Source organism: Microtus ochrogaster (genome assembly GCF_000317375.1).
Source record: "Microtus ochrogaster isolate Prairie Vole_2 chromosome 14 unlocalized genomic scaffold, MicOch1.0 chr14_random_2, whole genome shotgun sequence".
Classification (NCBI taxonomy): domain Eukaryota; kingdom Metazoa; phylum Chordata; class Mammalia; order Rodentia; family Cricetidae; genus Microtus; species Microtus ochrogaster.
In genome coordinates this window covers 1,390,004-1,398,662 of record NW_004949097.1, presented here as the reverse complement: position 1 = coordinate 1,398,662, position 8,659 = coordinate 1,390,004, and the positions used below count along the sequence as shown (strand labels likewise).

At 47.6% G+C, this 8,659-nt stretch overlaps 1 protein-coding gene across 2 annotated transcripts in view; it reads right to left on the bottom strand.

Annotated features, from left to right (window-relative positions):
• Positions 1–6,837, bottom strand: part of Fam234b (family with sequence similarity 234 member B) — a 40,077-nt gene extending 33,240 nt beyond the window's left edge. For both annotated transcript variants that reach the window (XM_026787919.1, XM_005364506.3), the window contains exon 1: positions 6,708–6,837. In XM_026787919.1, the coding sequence (XP_026643720.1) occupies positions 6,708–6,744 (37 nt within the window). In that variant the 5' untranslated portion in view covers positions 6,745–6,837. The remainder of the gene's footprint in view (positions 1–6,707) is intronic.
• Between the last annotated feature and the right edge of the window lie 1,822 nt (positions 6,838–8,659).

The following is an 8,659-nucleotide window of genomic DNA, read 5'->3' as shown; positions in this document are numbered from 1 at the left end:
TGGAGGGGAGGTAACAAGACATGGAGACGTTGACCATACAGTGTGGAGGGGAGGTAACAAGCCACATGGCAGAATGTAGAAGATGAATAAGAATGAGTTAATTTAATATAAGAGCTTGTTAGAGCCAGGCGGGGGTAGTGCACACCTTTAATCCCAGCACTCGGAAGGCAGAGGCAGGAGGATCTACTATGTGAGTTTGAGGCCAGCCTGGCCTACAAGAGCTAGTTCCAGGACAGGTTCTAAACCTACACAGAGAAACCTTGTCTTGAAAAAAAACAACAAAACAAGTCTCCGTGTCATTATTTGCGAACTGGCAGCCCAAAAGAAGTCTAACAAGACTTGGCACCCAACTGGCAGCTGGTGAGCTACTCACCAGGAGACCAGGTATAAATGCCTCTGCAACATGGGCCCAACAACTTCTGAGAGCTGTTGCTGGTAAATGTGGCTCACCACTGGTGACCAAGGGCATGAGGCTAGGCTCTTACAGAAAGTCTGTAAGCTACAAGCTCTGACAGAAAAGAAGTTTAGGTATAAGACTTTAGATCCATCAAGATAGGATAGATAATAGAGTATTTTCTCCAAATCTGCCAAATACAAATGAATTGGACGTTGTGAATGTAATTCTTACTTGATATTTGTTCTTATTGCATATAGTTTTACTAAGATTGGAGTTAAAATCTTTCCTTTTTATTTAGAGAGAAAGGGGGAAATGTTGCAGGACATTTGATCACACCGGGACACTGTGAGACTGTGTTAATAAAGTTAAACTTGAATCAGGAGGCAGGGCCAGCAATTATTTGACAAGAACTGGCCACTGAGAATATGGAGGACCCAGGATTTGATAGAGAGGCACAGAAAGGGATAGAGAGGGACTTAGAGATGTCAGGGTTTTTTTCATAAAACACGAGCTCTCTGCCAACGCAAAAATCCCAATCAAGCCAAATTAAAATATTTCCAGGTTTAATAAGATTCCTGCACTCTCCGGTGGCCCCGAGGGGGAACCAGGAGACTATTCCTTTGGGAGTTATCTTAAATACCCTGTGGGAGTGGTCCTGATTCCCCCCAGGGAGGAGTCAGGACCTGATGTGCTGGGATGTGGAGTACAGACCTATATAACTCTCAGGCCTGGGGGCTGGGGGATATGCTCCCAGCTTAACACCTGCCATGGCTAACTGCTACCATCTCAGTCAGTAACCCAAAAGAAAACAGCTACCCCATCAAAACAGGAGCAGTCTTGAGAAAGGAGCCAACATTAACATTCACTCCCTAAGACACTACGGAGTTCTAAAATACTTAAGAAAGGCTACCACAAAATACAGCGAGTACAGTCGGGGAAAGAACATCTGGGAGCTGGGAGGAGCAACTGGGGATAGAGAATAGAGGTAAGCACTGCCTATGCAAGCATAAGTTGCTGGGTTTGCCCTCATCACTGCTGCAGGGAGGAGGGCAGATCAATCCGACCATTAGATGAAAGAAATATTAAACTATTTTCCAGTGGATTCCCCCCAAAAATAGTATCATCTTTTCTGAAATAAAGACCCATAAAAAGATGTAATACTTCTAAGAAGCAACTACAATTCAGTAGAAAAGATAAAATATCAACAATAAGGTATCAAAACAATGAAGACAGAAATACCTCCCATTTTCTGGAGGAGGACACTGAGGTTTAAGCATTTAAGAAATTGGCCCATAGCTAAAGCGCAAGTACATTCAAACCTAGGCAGTCTGACTTCAACAATGGCTACTCTTAACTCCCAAGGCTTTCAAAACAGACTGTGTGGTGACTGTAAGCCCCAGCATTCAGCAGGCTTCGCAGGAGGGCCCAGAGTTCCAGGCCAGCTTCAGCTGTTTAGTGAGTTTCAGACCAACCCTGGCCTCTAAACGAGATCCTGTCTCAAAACACTCAAACCAGGGCTGGAAAGATGGCTTGATGGTTAAGCACACACTCTGCTCTGCCAGAGGATCCGAGTCCATTTTGCAGTTGCCAGGATCCATTCCAGGTGGCTCACAACTGCCTGCAACTCCAGCTTCAGGGCACCTGACGCCCTCTTCTGGTCTCCACAGGCACGGCACTCACAGGCGCAAACCCACACAGATAAACATAAAACTCAAACCAAACTGACCAATACAGAGATATGTATAACTAAAGAGGAGAGAAAATGGAGCATAACACAGTACTTAAAGGAGATGCAAAAGAAGGATGGAGAGAGATGGCAATAAAGCAAGAACAAACAGCACAGAGGCCCGAGAAAACCCGGTACAGGATGATTCTCACTGAACATCCCAGTAAAAGTACAGGATTTCAAGGATGACAACGGAAGGGCATAGCATCCGGCTTACAGTGAAGGATCGAATTTCTAACGATGATGGACAAAAGTCAAACTGGCATCTGGTATGGGGGAACACGTAATTCGGGAGGCTCAAGAGTTTGAGGACAGTCAGGGAAAGGACCAGCGAGATGGCTCAGTGGGTGCCAAACCTGACAAACCTGAGTTCAATCCCCTGGACCCCCTGATAGAAACTCCTTTCCTGCATGTTAGCCTCTGACTTCCACATGTGTGTCGTGAGTGTAAGCCCTCTGCTGCCTCCCAGGCACACTAAAAATATTTTTTTAATAGGTTAACTTCACCTAGGTGTGGTAGCATATGCCTGCAATCACTACTTGGGAGGTAGAAGCAAGAGAACCAATCCGGCATTGAAGTCATTCTCTGTTGTGTCGTGAGCTCCAGGCCAGCCTGGGCTACATGGGCATTGGGGAGGTAGTAGTAGGACAATATCTTCAAAGTCGTCCGAGGAAGAACTTAGGGTATAAAGTCCAGGACCTCTGCAGTATGAAGGCCAGCACACCAGAGCACAAAGCGACCATTGGCTGATGCCTTGAAAGCTCTCAGACATTAGAGCCAATTCAAGAGCAACCTTTGGAGCATGATAAATATTCGAATTTACATTAACACAGATAGTATGAAAACAAACTTTGGCTTAGTTATTATAGAATGCAAGTTAACTAGACAAGGTTTCTTTTTCTCTATTTACAAAAACGAAACAGAAATGGGCAGAACATGAAGCCCCTGACTAGCCTCAGGCCACACTCACCAGACCAGAGTCTGTGCTTCACAGTCCAGAGTCGCAGCACTCACTCTGAGTACGCTGCTTTTGGTGAGCACCCAGGTGTGTGTGTGTGTTTATGGTGTATACATGTATATGTATGTGCGATGTGTAGCACACATGTGTATGGTGTACAGGTGCATATTGTATGTATACATGTGTATATGTATGCACAGTGTGTGTGTGTAGTGTATGTACACTGTGCACACAGATGTGTATGCCTACATGCCAGGAGGGTAGCAGGTGTCCTGTTATATTGCTCTCCACTTTATTTTCCTGGAAAAAGATCTCACTCTGAAACTGGAACTAAGTTGGTGGCCAGCAAGCCCCAGGAATCCTTTGTCTCTAGCCCTTCAGCACTGGGGTTCTAGGCACATGTGTAGCCATGCCCAGCTTTTTATGTGGGCACTAGGGTTTCGAACTCAGGTCCTCATGCTCGTACAGCAACCGCTCTTACCGACTGAGCCATCTTCCAAAGGCCCAGGTTTTCAGTCAGTGAGATGTCTGCAAAGAGGGGCTAGAGGATCACTGAGTAGTTAGGAGCATGCGCTACACTTGCAGGACCTGCACTTAATTCCTAGCACACACATGAGACAGCTCCAGGGGAGATCCTATGCCTCTAACCACCACGGGCTCCTGCGTACACATGCACATACCCACACACAGACACAGGCATGCGCGCACACACACGCTTCTATAACTGTATTTCTGTCTGCAAAGATTACAAGAGAAGGCTCTGGTTTCATAACACAGTGATGTAAAAGCTTCTCACAGGCACTGCTTTCCTCCTGGGAGACTGAGACAGTGACTCAACAGTGTTCCCAAATGGTGCAGTGAAATCGTTCCTGTTCCTTCCTGCGAAGGGACGCAACCGCGTTACGCCCAGGTGTGCTTAGGGAAACGCACTGAGACATATGCCACCCTGTGCCACCCTCTACCTCAGCTCACACTGTAACTCACACGTGGGACGGGATACGTGCCTGTACCAAAGTCAACAATTCCCTGTATGGCTTAGTTTACCTAGAGGCCCGGTCCTCTAAGTCACATCCCATAAAACAAACCACAACAATAACACTGTACTCAAACAGTCCCTTCCGTGTTTGACCTTTAAACTTTAAAACTAAAAAAACATATACCTAAGAGATAAGCTGTCCTACTGGCTTTATGAATGGCACATTGTCCCTCTGTTACTTATTAACCTCGTGCCGGGCACAGGAGCCAAATGCCTTCCCATCCGGAGCTCAGTGAAAGGGTTCCAGAGGATGAACTGCATCCCCAGCAGAGCTCGGTCCCTGTGTCACCCACCGCTGGATCAGGTCTTCCCCGTGTTCCGCCCCCATAAGTTACTAAAGACCAAAACAATAGCTGGTATGCAAGAAGCTAATTAAATTCCTAAGAATAACTCTCTCTTTTACCATCCCAAATAACCCTGTGAGATAACTATGCAATGCAGCGTGTGGCATGTTGAGAATGTTCGTGAACAACACTATTATTGCAAATGAGGAAAGTAAAGCTTAAAGGTGTAAAGCAGCTAACCAAGTGAATCCCGGAGCCTGGCTGGGGATGAAGCCCAATCAGCAGCTTGTACACCTAGCAGGCACGTACAAGGCCCTGGATTGGATCCTCAACGCAGAGGTAAAATCAAAGCAAATCCAGCCAAATCCAGAGCCTGGCTCCTGTTCGTAGCCACCATTCCATTTGCTTCCCCCCCACAAAAAAAAAAAAAAATACCAAGAGGGTTACCTAAGAGCACAGTAACCAACAGGACCTCAGAGTCACAGCCCCAATTACAAGGTATCCAATAACAGCTTTGAGAAAGTAACTTCTACCTAATATAAAAGCCACAAATTGTATTTTGGGCAGTGAAGAAAAGGGGCAAGGGAAAGACTAGGAGAAAAACAAGAAAAGAAGTGGGGTGTGGCTGAAGAGATGACTCCTCAGTGAATAAGAGCACTGGCTGCTCTTCCAGAGGACCCGAGTTCAATTCCCGGCACTCAACAGCAGCTCATAACTGTAACTCTAGTTCCAGAGATTCTGACACCCTCACAAAGACATACACACAGGCAAAACACCAATGAAAAAAGAGTCCACATCACATATAGGGCAAGGCATATAGATCTGTATGTAGGCCTTAGTACTGATCATAACTCAGCCCTTGGGGCCAAACTGCCTTCCAAAGACAGGAATCATTCACTCGATAGGATCTGATGACCGAAGAACTACAACTCAATACACCAAAGAGTGCGCTGTGTGCTTTGTATTCTCCAAAGTGATCAGCCAAGATATTCCTGAATTATTTTTTAACATTATTTTGAATAGTATACAAAATGCCGGGTTTCACTACACTTTTACACACGTAGAGTACTGTGTTTTTCTCATATCCATCTCATTATTCTCTCTCGTTCCCCTCCTCTTGAATACTAATAACATTTCTTTTCTGTGATGGGGATTGAACTTGGGTCTGTGTGTGTGCAAAGCAAGCACTCTACCCCTGATCTAACTCCCTTCCTGCAGCTTTATTCTCAGAGAATAACAATCATCTATGCTGAAATAAAACAAATAAACAAGAGAAGCTAAAAATGCCTGACATTTAATTATGTTTTTGAGAAGACAGCATGCAAACAGGAGGGTACTTTCTTCAGGGTAAATGAATCCTGCAGGGAAACCCTCTCTTTTAATTTCAGTATTATGTACGCATTCCAAGATAGATCTTATCAATGTTCTTTTCAGTGTTCCAAGCTGCCCATGAAGGGGGAAAAGATCTAATGACATGAAGTCTCGGGTCAGCTAAGACACAGGGCTGGTTTCAAGGTAGCAGAGTAGAAACTCTTTAAGAACAAGGGCCCTGAGTCCCACCAAAAGCCTCAAGCTGGGCATCAGAGATACCCTTTTTAACATGCCAGGGAAAGCAATTGCTTCTCCTCTTAAGAGATCAGCCAAACAAACAAACAAACAAAAAAGCCTGCATGTTTAAATTTTTAAGGAGAACAACAATTTTTTTCGATAGCTCTGAATGCTTAAAAATTGCTAACGACAGGATAGCTGTGCCTTGGTTCAAACAGCATAGCCCCCTGCTGTGTGACCCGGTGCGATTCAATTAGCCATTTTCCTAATCTCTTCGCCTTCCTCTTCCACCCAGGAGGAAGGGGAACACCTGCCCCGGCTGGCTCGCTGCTGCCAGGCGGCTGTCAGCAAGCGGAGAACGCTGTTCAGCCCAGGCCACTCACTCACAGTCCTGCAGCCCCCGGCGCCCCCTCTGGTCCAGCCCCTGATCGCAGCAGCGAGTCCCGGCGCTCAAGGAAGGATGCTCCGGTGGCCGGCCCTCCCTGGGAGACGGCGGTGTCAGGCTCTCTGACCTGACAGTCACCGTCGCGCCCCTCCGCCCCCGACCGGGCCCCGCGCGCCTCCAGCAGTCTCTGCCCCGGGAGTCCCCGCGAGTCCCCAAGTGTCCCCGAGCGCCCCCGACCCACACCCCGGCGCTCCTTCCCGTCCTCCGAGCGCTGCAGCCCTCCCGGCTAACAGGCAGGCCCCGCCGAGCCTCGTCCGCCCCTCTCCCCAGACCAGGCCTCCCCAGCGTGGTCGCCGGGCTGCAGACTCCTTACCCGGGAGCTTGAGCGCTCTGGACAGCACTGTCGCCATGGCGGAGGCCCCCCGTGCGCGTGCGCGCGCCGCGTCCTGCCGGGAAGTGTAGTTCGCTGCGGGCCGCGCGTGGGGCCGCGGGCGGGAAAGGTGTGACTTGCAGCGAGCACGGCTGGGAGGAGGCACGCGCTACCGCCGGTCACCGGCTCGGCGGCGCTGCGCCAGGCGGAGCCACTCTTCCTCAGCAGGCGGTCCGACCGGTGTGCGGAGAGTGTGGAACGAGATAGCCGGTAGCTGGAGAGGCGCGGGCTGGGAAGTTCAGTTCGCGTGGGTTTGGAATTGACAAACTGGTTTTGAAGCTTACTTGTGTTAGTTACTGCCAGGGCCATCTTGGCAAGTCAGTGAGCTTTGGCTTTGTCCATGTTTTTGAGACAAGGGTCTTAACGGGAATTGGCTTTGTAGGTGAGAATGACCTTGAACTCCTGATCGTCCCACCCCCACCCCACCACCTCCAAACCTCAGTATTACAGGCACGTGACAGCACACCAGGTTTCACTTATTTATCTATGGCCAGGTGTGATTGCGCATTGGTTTTCCGGGACAGACAACGGTGGTGGTACACGCCTTTAAAATTCCCAGCACTTGGAAGGCAGAGGCAACCTGGTCTTCAGAGTGATTTCCGGGACAGACAGAGCTACACTGAGAAACTCTGTCTCAAAAAAAAAAGGTATTTATTAATTTGTAAAATTACATATATTTGAGATCATTGTAGTACGGACTGGTATCGAATTGGCTGCGTAGTTGAAACTGGCCTGGAACCCCTGATCCTCCGGCCTTTACTTTGTGCACGCCGGAATTACAGACGTGCAACACCACACCTGGCTGGCTCTCTTAAAACGAAAATGTTGCTATGTCCTTCTTGCTGAGAGAATTAAATGATACTATCCTTTTAAAGCACACAGCTCCTGTGGCTCTTTTCCCCATCTTAAGTGTGGATTAAAGTGGCCACCACCAGTGCCCTCTCTGGCCTCCTCAGGCATCAGGCACGTGCATGGTACACAGTAATACATGCAGGTAAAACACTCATACACATAAAAATAAAGAAAAATGTTATTAAAAGGAGTCACCACACCTCACAATAATGATAATAACTTTAATGGCTTAATGAATTATGTGTTAATTCTTTTTTAATGTTTATTTATCTTGTGTATGCATGTGTATGGGTACATGCATACTTTGGAGGAGCGGGTCTTTCCTTCCACTGTGTAGGTGGCAGGAACTGAACTCAGATCAAGCCTGACTCTAAGCTTCTTTACCCACTAAGCCATCTCACTGGTCCCTGATGTGTTAATTCTTGCAGTGATCTGTAACTGAAATATTTACAGTTTGCCAGCTTCTCTGGATATGACTAAAAGCCTTATTTTATGTCAATGTAGGTCATCCAAGAAAAGAAACACGACAAGTCACAACAAACCAGTAGCTGCTTGCCTGATATCAGAGCAGCTCATCGGAACACAGAGAAGTGAAGACTGGTGTCGGTGACCCTGAGATGTGAGAAGGACAGAAAGGACAGAAACTTAAGCACCTGGAACAGGCTGAGGTGGCCCAGAACAGGAAGTCAGACACAGTAGAGAACAGAGAAGAAAGAGACTCCAGGAGTGCCCCTGCTTCTGGAATTGAAATGAGTTGAAGCTGTGCATATCACAGTTTGAAAACTTTACAGCCAGGCTTGGTGACCCAGGCCTGCAAAGTCAGCACTCAGGAGGCTGAGGCAGCTTGGAGCTCCAGTTCAGTGTCAGTGGTGGACGGTGCCTTTAATCCCAGCATTCAAAAGGTAGAGGCAGGAGGATCTCTGAATTCTAGGACCAGCCTGGTCTACAGAGTGAGTTCCAGAACAGCCAGGGCTATGCAGAGAAACCTTGTCTCACAAAAAAGAGACAAGAGAAAGAGAAAAGAAAGAGAAAAGAAACAGAGA